At 37.4% G+C, this 21,431-nt stretch overlaps 2 protein-coding genes across 2 annotated transcripts; one reads left to right on the top strand and one right to left on the bottom strand.

Moving 5' to 3' along the window:
• Positions 1-12,896: 12,896 nt before the first annotated feature.
• Positions 12,897-15,139, top strand: LOC113119804 (keratin, type I cytoskeletal 50 kDa-like). Its single transcript, XM_026289470.1, has 7 exons — positions 12,897-13,457; positions 13,716-13,798; positions 13,885-14,041; positions 14,116-14,277; positions 14,375-14,500; positions 14,585-14,805; positions 14,896-15,139. The coding sequence occupies exons 1-7, from the start codon at positions 12,945-12,947 to the stop codon at positions 15,023-15,025; spliced, it is 1,392 nt and encodes a 463-aa protein (XP_026145255.1). The 5' UTR covers positions 12,897-12,944; the 3' UTR covers positions 15,026-15,139.
• Positions 15,140-15,952: 813 nt separating this feature from the next.
• Positions 15,953-21,024, bottom strand: LOC113119805 (uncharacterized). The gene is made up of 3 exons (XM_026289471.1): positions 20,230-21,024; positions 19,815-20,097; positions 15,953-17,350 (listed from the first exon to the last, which is right to left on the bottom strand). The coding sequence occupies exons 1-3, from the start codon at positions 20,574-20,576 to the stop codon at positions 16,670-16,672; spliced, it is 1,311 nt and encodes a 436-aa protein (XP_026145256.1). The 5' UTR covers positions 20,577-21,024; the 3' UTR covers positions 15,953-16,669.
• Between the last annotated feature and the right edge of the window lie 407 nt (positions 21,025-21,431).

Below are 21,431 nucleotides of genomic sequence, written 5' to 3'. Positions count from 1 at the left end.
ATATCCCAAAATGAATTAAAACATTAAGCTAGTTTAATTTAATGAGTAATTCCTGGACGTCAACTTAATGTAAAAAAGAAAAGAAAAAAGGAACTCAAAACTTGTGTTCAAGGGGCTTTTTGCCTTAACCACTAGGTGGAGTACTTTTGCTCAAGGGACACAATGCATGATAAAGGCACAATATTGTCATTATATTTTTCTTCTTCTAGATTTTCCATCCAGGGTATTGAAATGTTAAAAGACTGCAGCAATTTTTCTTCAGCGATATTTTTTGCTATTACTGCATTTCCGTCAGCAGACCTATTTATGGTAACCCTGATCTTTGATTTGCCAGTGGATAGCGGAAATCATATACCACAAAAGATGTCTGTAAAAATAGTAAACATTCTCCACATTAATTTTTCATGAGCCCTAGGTGTTTTACCCATATTTTGAATTACGCACTGTATTGTGTTATTAGTCTTGAAGAAAATGTCTGTAAAATCCACGGATAATAATATCCTGGCAGGAAATTACCAGTAGGCCTACTTTTCCCTCTTTTATTTTCTTACAGTGCAAAACAGAAATTATTTTAAACATGCATATATTAAATAAATAAATAGGAAAATAAATTACTTAAGGGTGTGTAACGTTGTTCTGATTTGTTCAGTGTTTCTCAATGCTGTCTTTTTTGAGGTATCTTGATAATCTGACACACCCAGCTCAGGTCACAGAGCAGCACATTACTGGTGATCTAATGAGGTGAACCAGGACTGAGATAAGAGACACTTTAAAAAAGAAGCAGGATTGAGAAACACGGCACCCACCGGGACAATATCAGCAGTCAGCTGTATCAAATCACACTCCCTTGAAACGCCTGTCGCTCTCTGTGAACAAGGGCATTTGTTAAACAGGCCATTTGCAGGAGTTAAGGAGAGAAAACATGAATAGCTCAGTTACACACCCACACAAATATTACATTAAAGTAGTTGATGTCTGGATTTGGACAAAATCGTTTACAGCATTCAAATCAGTAAGAAGAGAAATACATTTTGAGGAAATAGTCTCTAGCTGTTTGCGCCAGATAGGGACAGGAAATCTTGTAAAAATGGGAGCGGATGCTGGAAAATGTTGCTCAAGTTTCTGACTGGTAAAGTATACACCCATTAGGAAAATAATAAAAAAAAAAAAACCAAGGCCATATTTTTATTGGAATGGCTCCAGATCAAAAGGTTAATGTCCCACATTGGCCATGTCGAAGCCCTGATCTAAAAGACACTTTTTAATACAAACATTTACAGTTCTTAGCAGATTTACAGACATTAATGCTCGTTAAAACTGCTTTGAAACAACATGGATTTTGAAAAGCACTAAACAAATAAAATGAGCTGCCTTGACTTACTGAATTAATTCATCATGCACTTATGTTGGACATGTTTACACTAACAGGGCTTGGTCTTAAAGCGTCGATAGCGGAGATGATATTTAATCCATATTGTGTAAAGAAGCATGCTCTGCTCTCTATGATCCTGTCATCTTGCAGCTCTAGTGCTTCATGCATCCAGTACAGCGACTTTGAAAACTGCCTTGTCACAATCTTTTCAAGTGCTTATGAGTAATGCATGTAACCTAATACAGCTTACACAAGCAACTTTCCAGCAGGACTCATCTCAGTTTTATAAGCACTTTCTTTGTGTGGGTAGCTTAAGGGATAGTTATTTTGAGGATACGTACAGTGAAAGTCAGTGTTATACTTGACCCCACTGACTTTCATAATCTGGACAAAGAGTTGAAACATTTTAAAATACATATTCTTTTGATCTCTGCAAAAGCAACTTGAGTTTGGAACGACATGAGCGAATAAATTATAGAATTTTAAGTTTTGAAAAGGGAAAAGTGCCCAACCCTGCTCCTGGCGATCTACTGTTCTGCAAAGTTCAACTCCAATCCCAGTCAAACACACATGAAGCAACTCATTAAGGACTTCAGGCTCACTTAAAAATGAAAGACAGGTGTGTTTGATTAGGGTTGGAGCTAAACTTTACAGGATCATCGATTGCCAGGAGCAGGGTTGGGCACTCCTGCTTTAAAAGCATACTGTGTTTGGGCAAAGCATTGCAATGAGGAAACGTGAAACAAACCACACAGTGTCACGGTGGGCTGAGATGAAGCCTGCAAAAAAAAAAAAAAAAAAAAAAAATGGGGGAAAAAAAGTGTTTTTTTTTCTTTTCCATGACAGCATTATGATTACAGGTGTAGTTAGAGGATCAGGTATACACACTCTTTCTTCTTTCTTTCTTGATGAGTGACAAAAGTTCTGTATGATTTGTAAATATAGCACCACTTTTGGTAAACCCTCCAGGAAATGCAAACTGGGAGGAAGGGGAATGAATGGACAGCATGTAACAGGTAGAACTGGTCGGGGCAGATGTAAGTGTGTTTGCATGCTATTTGCTATTTACACAGCTAGACAGAGGTTAGAGAGTTTTGACTCCTAACCCTAAGGTTGAGGGTTCGAGTCTTGGGCCGGGAATACCACGACTGAGCTGCCCTTCAGCAAGGCCCACTGCTCTGGGTGTGTGTTCACGGTGTGTGTGTGTGTGTGTTCACTGCTGTGAACATCTGCATGTTAGCAGCTTGCTATTGTGGAGATCTTTGCATAAATATGTGTTAAGATCTACTCAAACCGCCACTTTCGTTCACGTATGCGCTGGTGTTGCCGTTTATTCCAGGTGGATGTTGACAGATTAATTGCATCTATGAATTGGAATTTGGCATGAATACAAAGTACTACACTGTCTTCACTTTAAGAGTATGATTATCTTTTGTGATGCACTCTTCAAATGGAATGGGATAACATCTGAATCATTGGGGTTTAGTTGTGTTAACCAGATGAAAACATCTCATGTTATGAATTTGGCATGTAGAGGTCACAACAGGAGTTTCTGCCTCATTAACAAATCAATAGCAGTTGTTTAACAAAGATAAGAAAGATCACAGGATCAATCAAGTTATCTAAACTCATCAGGCAAAATACTATAATACTGATCATTTCAGAAACACTGAAGACTATTGTGTGTGAGTCAGGGGGATTTCACTTTAAAGAAAAGCTCACCGGCAAATGAAAAATTGCTGAACATTTACTCACACTTAGGCCATTCAAGATGAATTAATTTCTTCATCAGAACAGATTTGGAGTAATCTAGCATTATATCACTTGCTCACTAATGGATCCTCTGCAGTGAATGGGTGCCGTCAGAATGAGAGTCCAAACAACTGATAAAAACATCACAATAATCCAGAAGTTATTCACAGGACTCAAGTCCATCAATGAATGTCTTGTGAAATGCTGTGTGTTATACAACAAGATATTGTATATCCAGAAACTTCAAACCGTTACTTCTGTCTGAATCATGAGAGAAATATGCACAAATTAAGCACGGTTTACAAGCAAAACCAGTTTTGGCTGGTAGATTTTGATGACCTTTTTACTGAAGGAAGTGTTATTATAGATTTGTATTTTTGCCAGAAGCAACAGTTTAAGGTTTAATACCTTAATGATGGATTATTATTATTTTTTATTATTATTATTATTATTTTCACAAACCACAACTTTGTTAATTTATGGACTGGAGTGATTTGGATTATTGTGATGTTTCTATCAGCTCTTTGGACTCTCATTCTGACGGCACCCATTCACTGCAGAGGATCCATTAGTGAGCAGATGATGTAACACTAAATTTCTCCAAATCTATTCTGATGAAGAAACAAACTCATTTACATTTTGGATGGCCTTAGAGAGTTTAATTTTGGAGCAATCTATTCCCTTCAACTTAATAGAGACAATCAAATCTTAAATGCAAGAACAAATGTAAAATTCAGACAAAAATGCTTAGGTGGTGCATTTTTAATAAACAAGATATCTTGAGACAATCTCTCAGACCACAGACTGAAATCTTCATGTGGTATTGCTAGAAATGTTTGTGAGTGGGTGATAGCCTGTGGAAACACTCCTATTTGCACCAGCATTTGTTTTGCAAATGAGATGCTAGTTATTTGTAGGATTATCTGAGAAAAACAACACCTTGTTTATAAACTGCATGTGTTAATACTGTCACAAACAGCCAACTGAAGGGAAATAGAGCTCAGAGTACTTCAAGATAATTGGTGAGTGGAAAGAAAAATTCTAGGAAAAAGACTTAATGTGCTCAAATTCTGGAGACACATTGTGTCTGTATGAGAAAACAAGCCATTAAAGGGGTGATCTGATGCGATTTCAATTTTTCCTTTCTCTTTGGAGCGTTACAAGCTGTTCGTGAATAGATAAGATCCCTAAAGTTGCAAAGACTAAAGTCTCAAATCTAAAGAGATATTCTTAATAGAAGTTAAGACTCGTCCATGCCCTCCTTAAATGCCTAGTTTAAACAGCCCCACTTGTCTACGTTACTATGTGGGAAGATCTGCAAATGTTCACGCAAAGAAAAAAGGCGTAATTTAATTCTCGCTGTTGTAGTGTTGCCGCAGCCGCCATGTCGTGGAGATGCTGTGTGTTTTGTTGTGAAAGCGAGATTACTTTATTTGGCCTTACAAAGGAAGACACAACTAGAAATCAGTGGTTAAGTTGTATATACAGCACTGTTCCAGAACAGTTCAACCCAAATATTCAGATTTGTGCAGCACATTTTATACAGGACTGTTTCCTGAACCTGCAGAGTAGAATACAATGGGTCTGTGATCAAAGGCTGGTCTATAAAGTGGGGCAATTCCTACCCAGCAAGGACAGTCTGGTGCTTCTGACACACGGTCTGTAAGTACGTTTTCATATGTAAAGAATTTACCACTGATGATTCAAATGTGAGTTTTGAGCAGTGTAGAGTAGCATTTGTTTAATTGTTGTTTCTCCGATCACAAATGCGGACATGGTTTTATGTATATGCAGCGCAATATGCAACACAATGCATAAAAACACAGTTTAAGTCATTATAATCAGTGATTATGTCCCCACTGGATGCAACTAATGCCTCATTTATAATGGTCATTTTTTTATAATTTGGGTATTTTTTATAAATTTATAATAATTGTTTATAATTCTTGTCTCGTTGCGCCGGGACACACATCATGACAGTATGGTGAGGGGTGTAACATTTCCGTCCCACGCTTGAGGTATTCGGCCAATCACAAAGCACTGGATAGCTGGCCAATCAGAGCACACTTCGCTTTTCAGAATGATGAGCTTTGTAAAAAACTATGCGTTTCAGAAAAATGGGGCATAGAGGAGAAACAATTATGTACAGAATGTGGAAAATAACCTTAAACACATTGCCTTAAACAATGTGTTTTAACCTTAAACACATTGCATTCCACCAAATACACAAAATGATGATCTTTTTAGTCACGTCATATTACCTCTTTAATTGTGTTGTCTTTTTTAGTGTACATGACACAGTACACTTAATCTTGTTGAAATGGTTTTAAATCTATTCAAGTATGATCCAGCAGGAGCGTGTCACTGTAATCTTCTGTAAGAAAGCACATGCTGGGCTGACGCTCAGGCTTGTGCTTAAATGCAAGCCAGCTGCAGCACAGATTTCATTGGCAAAACTGTGCAAAAAAGCTTCTGCAACATATTTCAAGTCAGTGATCAGATAATTATTTCAAGATATGCACCAAAGAATAAACTGATTCCTCACAAAAGCTCCTTTGGTTGCAATAGAGCTTGCGCGGCCTCATTTAGTTAGAAGAGAATGTGTTTTTGCAGACAGAGTTCTGTCTGAACAAGTCTTGCATATATTACCTTATATTCAAATCACCACAATGCAATGTTTACTCATATGCAACCTTCAATTTGTGATATTGCTTCAGGGTAACAAACCCAGGAAACATTTTGAGTATTTATCCAACTTCAAGAAAAATTATATAACGTTGACCTAGAAGCGAATTCACTGAGGTGCTGTCAGTACGCATTGTTAAAAAAATTCTTACATCAGCAAAGTATATGTATATATATTTAGATATCATTTCAATTTATTTGAAAAGAATATGCATGCAATAGAGAGTTAAACAGTAATTTTTGGTTTTATTTCCATTTTACTAAGCCTTTGTTTGCACATGCTTACGGTTCACAGCATTTTCTGCCTTTGGCACTACACATCAAGTGTACTATCTGTGACAAGGGCAGGTTCTTGCAACTCTGAGATTTCTTACAACCCCTTTTAGGGCAATAGTCATAGGCTTTACTGATGGGAGTCAAAACCACAAATGTTACAGGGGACACACACCATGACTGCAGTATAATAAATGCAGTCATGGTGAGCAAACTGACCCCAAACTTTAGTACATACTGAGATTTAGCTGTGCAGTGCAAAGCCACTCTTATTTTCAACTGCTCAAATTCTTATTGGAGCTATTGTACAAATAATAGCTGTTTTTTTTTAATGCCAACAGACAAATGCAACAGTGCATTTCTGTAAGCTCACATATTATTTACAAAATTTACAGTTATAAAGTTAATAAAAATAAGTTAATGCTCGGAAAGTATGAGCAACAGTTCCTTTCCCTCCCTGGCAACAGCTCTGGAAAAAGTAACATCTTATATTCCACAGTTCATTCTAATTAACTGGAAGTCTAACAGCAGTATGCAGCTGGATGGTTTATGGTGAAAAATATTGGACACATGTGTGAGATACTGGCTTGCGTTCCACAGTTGGACCGCAATTGCAGAACGGCTCCAACAATCGACCTTAAAAGGCAAACTAACTCCTGCAGACAAGATGAGACAAGTTCTAAGAATAATTGTTAAGTGTATTCAAGGATATCAGACTAATCCAGGGAGCAAGTCATGAACGTGCACTACTTTAGGATGATTTTAGTCTTGTATCGAAACATAGTCTTGATTAAAGATGTCAGCATAGGAAAACACTGAGTGCACACATTTATGCACTCTTAAGAATAAAGGTTCCAAAAGGGTCTTTATGCCGTGATGTCATAGAAGAACACTTCTTAAAAGAAACATTTTTCTTAGTGTGAAGAAGATTTAAAAAATCTAAAGAACCAAAGTTTTTGTGCAGTGAAAAATTCCATTGATGCTAAAGGGTTAATTCAGCCAAAAATGAAAACTGAGCCATAAATTACTCACTCTGAAATCATCCTAGGTGTGTATGACTTTCTTCTTTCAGTCCAATTCGGTTGGAGTTATTTTAAAAATCGTCTTTGATCTTTCAAGCCATTTGATGCAACTTAGCAGCTGTTGCATGCACTCCATCGGTCCATAATAAGTTTAATGTAAAGTGCATCTCAGACAGCTCTGGGGGGTGAAAAAAGGCCTTCTGTAGCAATCGATGCACTTTTTAAAGAAAAATATCCAGATTCAAAACGTATGAATCACTTTAATTGTTGTAAAACGGAAGGAGTTAATAAATCAAGCAATTCCCTGTTTTTCCCCTAAACTCAGACGTCATGGGGAAAGATAGAAAACATCTAAGTAGTTATTTCCACATTTTTGTTAATTTACATGAGCAAGACTTATTTTAGATTACTGTTATTGAAAGGCACACTTTTGTTAACGCAACTCACCCAAAGCTCTTCTTTGGGTAATTACATGGTGGTTTCTGGCAAGTTAGAGGCTTAATGAACCTCTTGACAAGCATACTTTTTCCCATTAAGCAATGCCATTAATCTCTAAAATACTGCTTCTGTTTACAACTGTGAGCGCAAGCTAGAACATTGAGTGATTAATACGTTTTGAATCTGGATATTTTTCTTACAAAAGCGCATCGATTACAGAACGCCTTTGTTCATCCCCCGGAGCCATGTGAGACACTTTTTTTTTGATGGATGCACTTATATTAAACTTATTATGGACCGATGGAGTGCAACACCCGCTAAAATGCATCAAACGGCTTAAAAGATCAAAGACGAATTTTAAAATAACTCCAACTGAATTCGTCTGAAAGAAGAAAGTCATTTACACCTAGGATGATTTGAGAGTGAGTAATTTATGGCTTAATTTTTGGCTGAACTTTAAATGTACTTCACGGAACCATCCATGTCACTAAGGACCCTTCATTTAGTAACTTTATATGTGACAAGCACAAAACAGAAATGGCAAAAATGCTAATTGCCTGTGGCTTCATTCGCAAAATCTGGAAAGCAGAGACATAGATGTGAAACCACATTCAACCGAAAAGCTTTAATTGAAGCGAGAGAAAAAAAGAAAAATTCGCGGGAATTTCAGACTGTGAGTGTGTGAATGAAGCAGGCGAGTGATTGATGGGAGGGCGTAGGTCACCGCTAGCAGTTTTTCTGCTGTCATGCCTGTGTTTACTTGCCAAACCCTGAGGGAGAAGGAATGAAAGAATCTGTCCCCTAGTCTCTGGATGCTACCCACCCTGTGATTTTAATCAGGCTGACACACCCAGTCCTCAAACGCTTACCTGAAATTCACAGAACACACTCACAGCAAGAAACTATTTTAATTTCTTTAAATTATTTAATTTCATTACAGGAAAAAAATGACTCAGTTATGACTCACAATGGTCTGCATTAAAAGAGTCATTTTATAAACGAATGCCATGGACAGTTTCTCACGGGTGTTTTTTTTTAACCGCCTTTTTTAGTTGTAGAAGTAACTCTGATTCATTCTTAATTGTATTTACCTCAGCTGCACTCTTTGAATATTGTGTATGTGTCCTATTATCAATCGTATTACAGTTATGTTGTTGTAATGTAATTATAGCCAATTGAGGTACAATTAAACAACAGGTGAATACTTGAGATACCAATATTATAGTTTTTAATTACTTGAAATCATCTAAAACAATCCCAAAATCGATCTAGAAAACAAGTGAGGTTACTTTCAAATCCGATAGCTGCTGAACTAATCTTTTAATATCCTGTTTAATACCATTATAAACTAGGTAATTTGGGTCTGAATGACAATTTAACCTGGTGTGCACACCAGCACAGGGTCACAACCTTGGACATTATCAGTTTTCTTGTTTATAGTAACCAAGTCTATGTAAAATATCAATACTCTTGAGCAGAAAACACCCGGTGAGGGTTAAACTGCAGATTGCATTGGGTCTGTACGCTGCAGTAATGTGAGCTTCAATGGGTGGAGTGGGGTGGGGATTGGGTGGTCCAATAAAACTAAAGCAAACTGAAACCTCTGTTCAAAACGCCCCATACCCTCAATGCTTTAAGACTTACATAATAGGTTATGTATGAAAAGCTCTTTAAACTCAGGAATATAAATCAAGCAATTCTGTGTTTTTCCCCTAAACTCGGACGTCATGGGGAAAGACAGAAAAACATCTAAATAGTTGTTTCCACTTTTTAGCTAACTTTACTTAAGCAACACTTATTTTAGATTACTGTTATTGAAAGGCACACTTTTGTTAATCCAACACACCCAGAGCTCTTCTTTGGGTAATTATATGGTGGTTTGTTGCAAGCATGAGGTTTAATGAACCTCTTGACAAGCATACTTTTTCCATTAAGCAATGCCATAAATCTCTAAAAACCACATAAACTACAACTAACACTTTGAAACTCCCAGCGAGGTCAGAAAGATCAGGTGAAAAGTGAAGAAGCTCACTGGTTGAGAACAAGCAGATGACTATATGACAGGCCTGTACAAGCCTTTGCACATTCCTGAAATCTGTCTTCAGTATCTCATAGATAAGACACTGAAATACCACTCAAGCAAACGTTTAGAATAGAATGTGTAAGGAAAATGTATGTTTAGTTAAAGTGGCTTATCATGAATTCCACAGTTTTTTTTTTACCATTTAAAAAATCACCTTTTGACCTTTGATCTTCCTATGCATACACAAAAAACTGTGCTGAATCAAATTTCACTTAGAATTTGCTAGTAAATTTAGCTAAGACATAGCAAGTATTGAAGTAAACTTAAAACTCAGAGGTAAAAAGACTGAAAATGGTATTACCTAAAAAAATTTACTCTTATAATTTGGCAAAAAAAAAAAAAGTATTTAAATTAATTAAATATATATATTTAGATCATTTTGTCTTTGGATTTAAGCGGAGTCATTAAATCTGCATGTCTAATAAATCACATGTATAATCATAATATGTCTAAATATTAATAATAATATAAAAATAATAAATCACACAGTTCCAATTGAAAAGTCTCTTGTATATCTCATTGTATGTCCGCACCTAAAATAATACGGTAAAAATATGCTAAATGTAAAAAAATAAAAATAAAGTAATATTTATTCTAGCAGCAATAATATAATGTATTTCGACCAAATAGTTGGAACATATATGGTCTTATAAAATTATACCTAAATTATCATGTAATTGCAATCATAAGAAGAACAAAATAATTGCTCGAGATCGCTTTTTGAAAAGGCCTAAAAGAGATTGACAGGAGGGTGGAGGGCACTGCTAGCACAGACTCCCACATACTTGTGTATACTTGTCAAACCTCGAGGGAGAAAACTGAAGGAATCTGTCGCTTTGTTAGTCTCTAGATGTTACCCAACTTGCACTTTATTGATCTGACACACCCCTTGTCCTCAAATGCTTACCTGGTTCAGGCTCATAAAGGCTCACATCCACTGAAAGGCTCTGCACAATAGCGCTGCAATGAAAATCTAAACAGAAGGCAAAGAAAGACACATTGAAAAGCATTTAAAATGCATGCTTTTGTTCAGAGGAAAAAAGAAAAACAAATGCTGCACACAGAGATACCAAACTATAAATTATTTCTTCGTTGTTTGACTATGTGAGTCATATTTGGATTATTTAATTAATACAATAGAAGTTTCTTCATATTTTTATTGCATAAACTGAATTCAAATATATGACTCACAAAGTGTAATATATTACAATCATTTGCAAACACAAGACTGAATGAATAGAATTTCACAGGTGTTTCTCCTGTGCATTATGATTATTATAACCTATGCTTACATAAATATTTAATTGTACAGAACAACTACAAAGAGACAAGCCCTATTTAACAGCTGCACATAACTAGCTTTGAATAATTCAGAGAGGAATGACAAATTACTGAATTTTGCACATAATTACTATGTAGCGCTTACTAGGAAGCAGGCTTTTGACTTCATCATTAATTTGTCTCAGTTCAGATGTTAGACTTTTATGTTGCACTCCTCTATTTGTCAAGCTAGAGTTGTGTAAATTGTGCTACCATAAAACAATATTACCATCAAATGTTTGACTTTTTCTCTGACACTTCCCTGTACTTTATTTACACTAAAGGCTAGAGCTTGTGGAAGAGGACCACCCTTTTTGACAACTTAAAAATGGTTGTTTACTGTCGAGTTCAATATAAGTTCATACGTATCGTATTCCCAGGTGAGTCTCCTCACACACATTTCACACTTAGTCGTATAGCCAAAAATATGAATTCTTACTATCTGAGGGTTACACTTTGACACAACCTTGATCACAAACACTTTCTTTGTTTAAAGTTGTGAGTCTATGTAAAATATTAATACTCCTGCAGCAAAGCATGAAACTATGGTTTCTGGAATATAAACTGAAATAATGTGAGCCAGAATGGGTGAAGCAGAGGAAAGCCATGCAGACCTCCAAATGCATTTCAAGACCTCTCAAAATGTGTTTGTAAAACTGCTGAATTTGACGAGTGTTGTTTTAAATCAAGCATCGTGCTCCTCTTAGGCACTTCATATCCAACACTCCCTTCTATCACCGCAAGCTTAATTATTAAAGAGTTTTCTTGTCTCATATCAGGCAATCAAAGTTCAACATCTGCGCTAAACGTTGTTCCTCTTTGTTCTGGTTTCTGTTTATTTGTTTTGGTACTTTGTTCTTGTCGCCATGGCAACAACACTAAGGCTTTTCTTTATACTTTAATATAAGCATAGTGTAAAGAAAGATTTAATCCAAACTAAATGCCTCATTTGAGACGAATAAACAACTAGGATTTTGAATGCTTAGGCTTGTAAGTTATATATTTACCTGTTAAATTGTATTTTTAATAATAAGGTATTAAAAATTCTATTCTATATTCTAGATAAACCATATTTTTAAATATTATTTAAAAAAAATAGAATGTAATGCTTTATTCTGTATTCCTGTGTATATAACTGACACAGTAACCGTGGCTTTGCTGCAGCTTGTTTTTTGGGTGTGTCTCGGTATTGGCACCCTGAGGGCAGAAAACTCTCATATTTCTACTTCTTGTATTTGCAGCAGTTTTCCCCTTAGTTTCAAAGTGTTAATCTTGCGATTTTCAAAAAATAAAAAGACGAATAATTTTTTTTCATATACTCATGATATACTTTGTACAAATGCTATATGCATTAAATCATTCTTTACACTAGGTTTATGTAGTGTATATATATATATATATATATATATATATATATATATATATATATATATATATATATAAAATATAATATATTCTCTATTCTCATGTATATTTGTGTTAACTGTCCTTTAAAATGTTTCTATGCTTTGGCAATGTAAAGATACGTTTTTACCATGCTAATAAATCTACAAGAATCTTGATCTATAAAATTAATTTAGCACAAAAGCACTTATTACTATATTACTAGAACATAAGGAATATGAGTGCACAAAATTTATTTCAAAAAATCGATCAGACTAAGAATAGTACTGTGCAAATCAAAAACCTAAGTATTCATACTATTTTATCACTGACTTAACTATGGCAAAATGTCTACTTATAAAATTCAACCATCAAAAAATGTGATTTTGATCCCAAACATATTCAAACCGTACAGTTGGCTAACTGCTGTGTGAATGTGTGTGTTTGCCTTTAGAGAGTGAGGTAGTGGTTTCTCACTCCGCCTCCTTGGATAACCCACTACGCCCATCCATCGTTCCCTCCCTCATTTATCCAAATAAAAGGACTGTGGGTCATCTGTTCCTCACTTCTCACTCTCTCCAGTCAGAGAACAGAGCAGCAAGCCTCCTCTACAATCATGTCTGTTTCATACGCTCGTAGTCAGATGTCCTCTGGAGGATCCATGGGAGGATCCCGCATATCCATGTCTGGTGGTGGAAGCAGTCGTACATCTGGCATGTATGCAGGCAGCATGCACGGAGGAGCTGGAGGATATGGAACACGTATCTCAAGCTCCTCTGCTTCTCGTTCCTTCTCTGCTGGAGGAGGTGGTGGCTATGGAGGTGGTGCTGGTTTCGGTGGCGGTGCTGGCTTCGGTGGCGGTGCTGGTTTTGGTGGCGGTGCTGGTTCTGGTTTCGGTGGTGGCGCTGGCTTCAACCTGTCCGATGCTGTTGATGTGTCTGCAAACGAGAAAGCCACCATGCAAAACCTCAACGACCGTCTGGCGTCCTACCTGGAGAAGGTGCGCTCCCTCGAGAAGGCCAATGCTGATCTTGAGCTGAAGATTCGCCAGTTCCTGGAGAGCAAGACATCCCCCTCTGCTCGAGACTACAGCGCCTACTACGCTACTATCAGTGACCTCCAGAACAAAGTATGTGGTACTGTCAGAAAGAAATATTTAAACAGCATTTGTAACTAAAGGTGTATCTTTTTGTTAACTTATCTTTATATGAATAATGTCCATTCTTTATATGAATGGACATAAAAGTGATTTCTGTGCAAGATAAGACTTTTGTAAATATAAAGATAAACATATGGAGATGGATGTAATTAGGACAAATGAGAGATTACTAAACTCAAATAAATCCCAAGAGGTATCTAATTTTGTCTACATTCTTGTCTCCTGAAGATCCAGGATGCCACACGTGTAAATGGAGGCATCTACCTCAGCATTGACAATGCCAAGTTGGCTGCAGATGACTTCAGGGTCAAGTAAGTCCACATGACTAAGAGAAAAGTTGACTTTACATATCTCAAATGAACCTAAGTGTTTACTTAAGAGTTTGATTTCTGTGCAGATATGAGAATGAGCTGAGCATGAGGCAGTCTGTAGAGGCAGACATTGCTGGCCTGAGGAGAGTGCTGGATGAGCTGACAATGGCCAGATCCGACCTGGAGATGCAGATTGAGGGTCTTAAAGAAGAGCTGATCTTCCTCAAGAAGAACCACGAGGAGGTAAATTGGTCTTCAACAAACCCATCATTCTTCTTGATGAGGGACATGCTCAATGGTTTTTATTGCATCTATAGGAACTCTTGGCAGCACGCTCCCAGATGAGCGGACAAGTCAACGTAGAGGTAGATGCAGCACCACAGGAAGACCTGTCAAAGATCATGGCTGAAATCCGTGAGCAATACGAGGGAGTTGCGGCCAAGAACCGCAAAGAACTCGAGGCCTGGTTCCAGTCTAAGGTAAAATCACACTAGTCCCAGTTTGTCATAAGAAACCAAAACCAAATCAAAACCAGTTGACTGATCTGACTGCTTTCCTGTGGACTGTCTCTCACAGAGCGAAGCCATCACCAAAGAAGTCGAAGTAAACACAGAAAGCCTTCAAACATCCAAATCAGAAATCACAGAGCTTAAACGCACACTCCAGGGTCTTGAAATCGAGCTACAGTCACAACTCAGTATGGTAAGCAGGTGACCAGGTCAATCTAGAAATCTGGTATTTTGATGCATCACACAGCCTTTAGAATAATGATTTTCTTCTCAACAGAAAGCGTCGTTGGAAGGCACTTTGGCAGACACACAGGCCCGCTACTCCAACATGTTAAACGGTTATCAAATGCAGGTAACTGCCCTGGAGCAGCAGCTGGGACAGCTTCGTGCTGACCTGGATCGTCAAAGTCAGGAGTACCAGATGCTTCTGGACATCAAGACCAGACTAGAGATGGAGATTGCAGAGTACAGGAGACTTCTGGATGGGGAGGCTTCTGGGTGAGACATTAACATACAGGCATTTATGTCCTGATTTGTGAGATTAAGTTTCTGAGTTGTCTATAACTTTATGTTTTCCCCCATCCTCAGAAGTGTCCAAACTGCAAAATCCTCATCCACAACCTCAACCTCAACTACACGCAAAGTGGTCACCATTGTAGAGGAGGTGAAAGACGGAAAAGTGATCTCCTCCACCCAGGCTGTGACTGAGACCAAGTGAGATTTCAAAAAAGAACAACCAGTATGAGACGAAACCACTCTTGAGATGAAACAACCAAATAGTGTGGGTTGATATGAGTGATATAAAAAAAATCAATAAACTGGTTTAAATGTGCTTTTGTGTTTGAGTCTTATTTTGCTCTCAAATGTTTTAATATTAATCAATTATTTGAAGTTTGCACTTGACTAACTGGGGCCCAGGTGAGGAAGCAGACAGACTGGCTAAACCGACCGTCTGCTGGCCGCCTCTCGTCACAGAAATCAGTTTATTCTCAGCACATAGAGACTCTTTCACCTAGATATCACACTATAGAGACTGTGTCTGTTCCCCCAACCAAACCAATTTAAGAGTAACAATTTAATTGATGTTCAACAAGTAAACTGTATATAATACAGAGAAACCAATGATAAAGCTTGGCTTATTGAAATATCAGGTCCCTTTCTACGAAAGCACTTTTAGTAAATGACATGATCACTGATCATAACCTAGATGTGCTCTGTTTCACAGAAACCTTGCTAAAACTTGATGATTACATTATTTTAAATGAGTCTACCCCCCAAAGATTACTGTTATAAACATGAGCCGCATCCAAAAAAAGGGGGAGGTGTTACATCAATTTATAAGAACGTTTTCAGTTTTTCTCAGAGGACAGGCTTCAAGTATAACTCGTTTGAAGTAATGGTGCTTCATATAACATTAACCAGAGAAACAGGTGTTAATAATAAATCCCGTGATGTTTGTACTGACTACTGTATACAGGCCCCCAGGGCACCATACAGACTTTATTAAAGAGTTTGCTGATTTTCTATCTGAGCTAGTGCTGGCTGCAGATAAGGTCTGAAATGTTGGAGATTTTAATATCCATGTTGGTAATGATAAAAATGCATTGGGATCAGCATTTCTAGACATTCTGAGCTCTTGGGGGTAGACAACACATGTCAGGATCTACTCATTGTCGAAATCTTACTCTAGACTTACAGTTTTTCTCAATTGCTAAAACACAATTTCTGAAACCTTGCTCCATTTTCTGAAAACATTGAACACAAAACCTCATCTTCAAGCACTATTTACAAAACCTCTGACTCCTCTTGCAAAATGAAACTTTCGCCTCAAAACAGTTTTACCTGTGTTCAAAATCAAACACTGCTCTCAAATCATAAACAAAGTGATCAAAATGATATACACTATCAAGCAGTCAGTAAACAATACACCAACAAATAGAAAATACATTGTTCAAAACATAGTTCTCAGGGAGAAGTAAATTTTTTATCTCAAAACAAAGTTCATATTATTCCGTCATTTGTCTTTTGATGAACGAAAACATGTTCTACCATAGTAGCTCAAAATTGATCAGAAATTACTACTCTGCTTTGCTCTTTGCATGTTTTTTTTTGGTTCTTCCTCCTTCTACCCCTATTTTTACAGTACTGTACCCTGCATCTCATAAACTTGTGCTTGGTCTCTGTGATAGTGTAATTATTGTTATTTGTTGATATGAACCTGCAACCATTCATAATCTATTGAGCAGTCAGTACTGTTCACAAATGGAAAGCACAATGTTCAGAGCCAAACAATTTGTTTATTGTACAGTATACAGCCTACAATGTACTGTAATATAAAATCAAAGGAGTAAACATGTGATGATCAATGTGCTTCTTGTCTTTGGGCTGGGTCAGGCCAGAGCACTTCATCGACGTCACAAGCAATATTGTCCCTCCTGAGGCAACGGGGGAAGAAGCCTCTTGTGTGCCGTATCCAGCCCTGACATGATTCCTCACCTATATCACCACAGGCTAAATCCATGGCTTGCAGCAGATTTACTCTTGTGTAGGGTTGTCTATCATAAACTTTCCATCTCCAAGAGGAGAAAAACTCCTCAATCGGATTCAGGAAAGGAGAGTATGGAGGGAGGTACAGGTTCATAAACTGCCCATTGATGTTAAACCATTCCCTTACCTGAGCAGCTCTGTGAAAACTGACATTGTCCCACACTATCACATAGGTGGGAATGGGATTGTCATTTAGCTCTTGACCCTGCTGCTCTTGAACCTGCTGCTCAAATAAAATATCTCTTAGATTTGCAACAAATCTTAGAAGAAGCTGGGTATTATATGGCCCGAGTGTAACATGGTGATGCAGAACACCATGGTTGCTGATAGCAGCACAGATTGTGACATTGCCACCTCGTTGACCAGGGACTTCAACAATGGCCCGCTGTCCAATCATGTTTCGGCCTCTCCTTCTCCTCTTCGTTAGATTGAAGCCTGCTTCATCGACAAAGATGAACTCATGGGGTCTGTCCAAGGATTCCAAGTCAAATATTGTCTGTGTAGAAATACAATATACTGTATTTAGAAGTTTGTAAGTTGTACAGAGACAGTGCTATACTGTAGGATACAATTATATGAAGGTATTTTTGATTCAAAACAACTGAACACCTGTGACAGTGCGATTTGTAGTTGTAAAGAAAAGCCACACATGTGTATCAGTAAATTTGAAGTCACAGAGATAAATGTTTTAAGAGTTGCAAACCTGTAGACTTTTTTTCTCTCCCACAAACATAACACAACAGTTACACCTTCTCAAATTCTTCATTGCAGGTGCACAAATCCTATTCTACAAATCACACATTTAAAAACTCATACGCTCACATTTTTGAAACAATTGCTGCAGTGAATGTGGTGCAAAACGCATTTACACACCCGCATCAAGAAATGTGAAGTCGTGGAGAAATGTTGAACATCCGCAAATCAGTACGTGAATTCATCAAATGAGAGTTGCACACTTGTAGAATATTTTCTCAGAAATGTCTTGTATATTTTTCTAACACAAACACAAAGTACATAACTACAGCTGCTTGAATCTGCTGCGATGAATCTCAAACACTGTTTTTCGCTTTCAAGCGACAAGTTTCGCGCTCTCCCTTTTGCACCGAGATATTTGGTTCAAAAGTGATTTGTGCATCTGTAGAGGTAGTGGGCGGGACTGTTTAGAGATTAGAGAATTTCAGCCAATCACAATAGCTACTTTGGCTCGTTGCTGAGCATAGACTCATGGTGTCATATTCACATTGTTTTTAATGTCAAATAGTTTATCCATAATGTTAGACCATTGCTAAAAAAGAATAGTTTTGTGCTTAATATAGAAAAGGCACTTTTGATTTTGTTGTAAAAAAATAAAAAATAAAAATGCCAAATGATGCTGGTTTATTTGGGCTGTGATAAATCTTTCTCTGGTAGTCCATCATCTGTGCTCTTGCTGTTGTGAAACATGTGTCCATCTTGGAGGCTGAGGAGAAATTCCTTCGAGGACCTGTCATTGATGCAAGCTACTGTAAGGATCCTATAAAGGACAAAATGTTGAAACATGACATCCTGCCATAATATATAAATAACAATTGTTTATACCACTATGCAACTTTTGCTTTTTTATTTATTTTTATCAGTGAGTGGGATCACTTTGACAGCAGGATAAAGAAACAATTAAAGAAGAGTGGCAAGCCATAGGAGAGTCATCTACAGGAGTCATGCTGTTAAGAAATAACCAAGTCATGGTGTTAATAAATAAATATTTTTTTTGAACAACAATGTTGTCTCTTTCTTTGAAATGACCCTTGGAACTTTAGAAAAGGGTTAAATTGTGTTTGTCTTCATAAAATGCTGTGTAGGACATGTTTTGTTGCTGTATGACGAGCAATTGTGAATTTTACAGCAAATATTTCATTTAGGATCCATATGATTACACAGTACTGTATGTCTAATGGCCTGAATATGGTTAATATCTAAATATAACTTAATATAAATTCACAAAATCATATATCAGTCATATATTTCAGTATATCAGTCAGTCTCCTGTATATACAGTTTATAAATAAATATAAATAATACATTTTACAGTAGGTCATAGGTCTGCAGCCTCCCCCTACTGGACGCATGCGGAACAACAGGGGCGTAAAACTGCTTGGGGCGTATATCTACCGGCTACAGTTCCCAAGCCTCCACCTACTCAGCAACGAGCCAAAGTAGCTCTTCTGATTGGCTGAAATTCTCTAATCTCTAAACAGTCCCGCCCACTACCTCTACAGATGCACAAATCACTTTTGAACCAAATATCTCGGTGCAAAAGGGAGAGCGCGAAACTTGTCGCTTGAAAGCGAAAAACAGTGTTTGAGATTCATCGCAGCAGATTCAAGCAGCTGTAGTTATGTACTTTGTGTTTGTGTTAGAAAAATATACAAGACATTTCTGAGAAAATATTCTACAAGTGTGCAACTCTCATTTGATGAATTCACGTACTGATTTGCGGATGTTCAACATTTCTCCACGACTGCACATTTCTTGATGCGGGCGTGTAAATGCGTTTTGCACCACATTCACTGCAGCAATTGTTTCAAAAATGTGAGCGTACGAGTTTCTAAATGTGTGATTTGTAGAATAGGATTTGTGCACCTGCAATGAAGAATTTGAGAAGGTGTAACTGTTGTGTTATGTTTGTGGGAGAGAAAAAAAGTCTACAGGTTTGCAACTCTTAAAACATTTATCTCTGTGACTTCAAATTTACTGATACACATGTGTGGCTTTTCTTTACAACTACAAGTGTAGTTGCAAGTGTTCTACAAGTGTTCAGTTGTTTTGAATCAAAAATACCTTCATACAATTAGGCCTACTGTATGCATTTCTGATTCACATACATTGTATGTACTGAAGAGTAATGTCATTCACATAGTATGTGTTAGTACTGTAGACAATCTGAATTAAAGTAAATGTTTCTTACAGTAATGTACACTTACTTGCACATACTGAGCTCGCAGTTCTTTCACCCTTGGTGAGTTGCGCTCAAAAGGTACTCTGTATACTTGTTTCATTCGCATCCTGTTTCGATGGAGGACACGGTCAATTGTGGAAATGCTCACACTGTCGATTCCCTGGAAGTGTGTGTTGTCTTGTATCACTCGTTCCTGGATTTCTCTGAGTCGTATTAGATTATCTTGAAGGACCATGCCCACTATAACGGCCTCTTGCTCCCGAGTGAATATAAGTGTCCTTCCACCTGCATGTGGCAGCCTTGCAATTCTACAAAAAGTAGAAAAAAATATTCATGCAGTACTATATACAGTGATGAACTTTACAAATGTCTATTGAAACAGCTGCATATAGTGTAGTACAGTAAATTTGCAATTACAAAAATAAAGTAGTATACTGTACCTGTTCTCTTCTCTGAATGTCCTTACTATGGTGGACACAGAAAATCGGCTCAAATTGGGTTGCACTCTAAGCCCTGCTTCCCTCATTGTCAGTCCATGGAAAAGAACATGGTCTATGACTGTTGCTCGAATTTCATCAGATATTTCCACTCTTTGTCTTCCTCTTCCTCTTTGTCCTCCTCCTCCTCCTCTTTCTTGCCCTCTTCCTCTTCCTCTCCTTCCTCCTCCTCCTCCTCCTCCTCCTCCTCCTCCTCTTCCTTGCCCTCCTCCTCCTCCTCTTTCTTGCCCTCCTCCTCGTCGCCCACCTCGCATACGCACTCGTCCTCTCACATTGTTTCTTCTATCCATTTTCAGACTTTCTCCTTCCCACCTTCAACAACCTGTTTGCTTTCTGAACGGGCTTATATTGGTTGTGTCACATCATTTGAAACAGGTTAAATCAATTTTGAGTGGTTGTGTTCAATCAATGACACATGTTCTCTATTTGTATTTGATTGTTGCCACTTGTGTTTACCAGTATGGATGACATGTGCATTGGAGTGCAGAATGTGTTTTGAGAATGAGAATGTGTTTAGCGTTTTGCCGAAGAGTCTAAGTGAGATCTGCAAATTGTGTTTTACCATGTGAAATGGTTTAAGGTATTGACAACAGACTGCACAGTTAGCTAAATAAGTTCAGGCAACTGAGAACTTTGTTCAGCCAGTGGGTTTTAGTGTTTTAGCAATTGAGAAAAACTGTAATACTGTCACATGGGATTGATGTAGGAGAGTTCCAACAGTTCGGACTTTGCATGAATCAGAGGTAAAAAAACAAAAAATAAAAAAAACAAACAATATAAATATTGTTCAGTTTCTTGCATAGACCAATATTTTACTGTATTTACACATCAAAGTATGGTCACAAGCTGCAGGGTTTAATTTGGTTTTGTTTGTGTTTTTTGTAATAAACACATTTTTTGTTGTTGTTGTTTTTTTGAATGTTTTAGCCATGATTCCCATCCACTTACTGTACATCATAAGAGTGATAGACTGCAATGGTTTGAGTTAAAAATCTTGGTTTGTGTTCTACTGAAGAAACAAAATCACCTATATCTTGGATGACCTGGGGTAAGCAGATAAACATCAAATTTTTTTAACAAAATAGTTAATGTTTGGTGGAACTATCCCTTTAAATCAATTAATCTCTTAGGTGATGCAAATGTGG

This window comes from Carassius auratus, chromosome 19, assembly GCF_003368295.1.
Source record: "Carassius auratus strain Wakin chromosome 19, ASM336829v1, whole genome shotgun sequence".
NCBI lineage: Eukaryota > Metazoa > Chordata > Actinopteri > Cypriniformes > Cyprinidae > Carassius > Carassius auratus.
The sequence above is the reverse complement of the archived record's forward strand: the minus strand, read 5'-3'. Positions and strand labels throughout refer to the sequence as shown.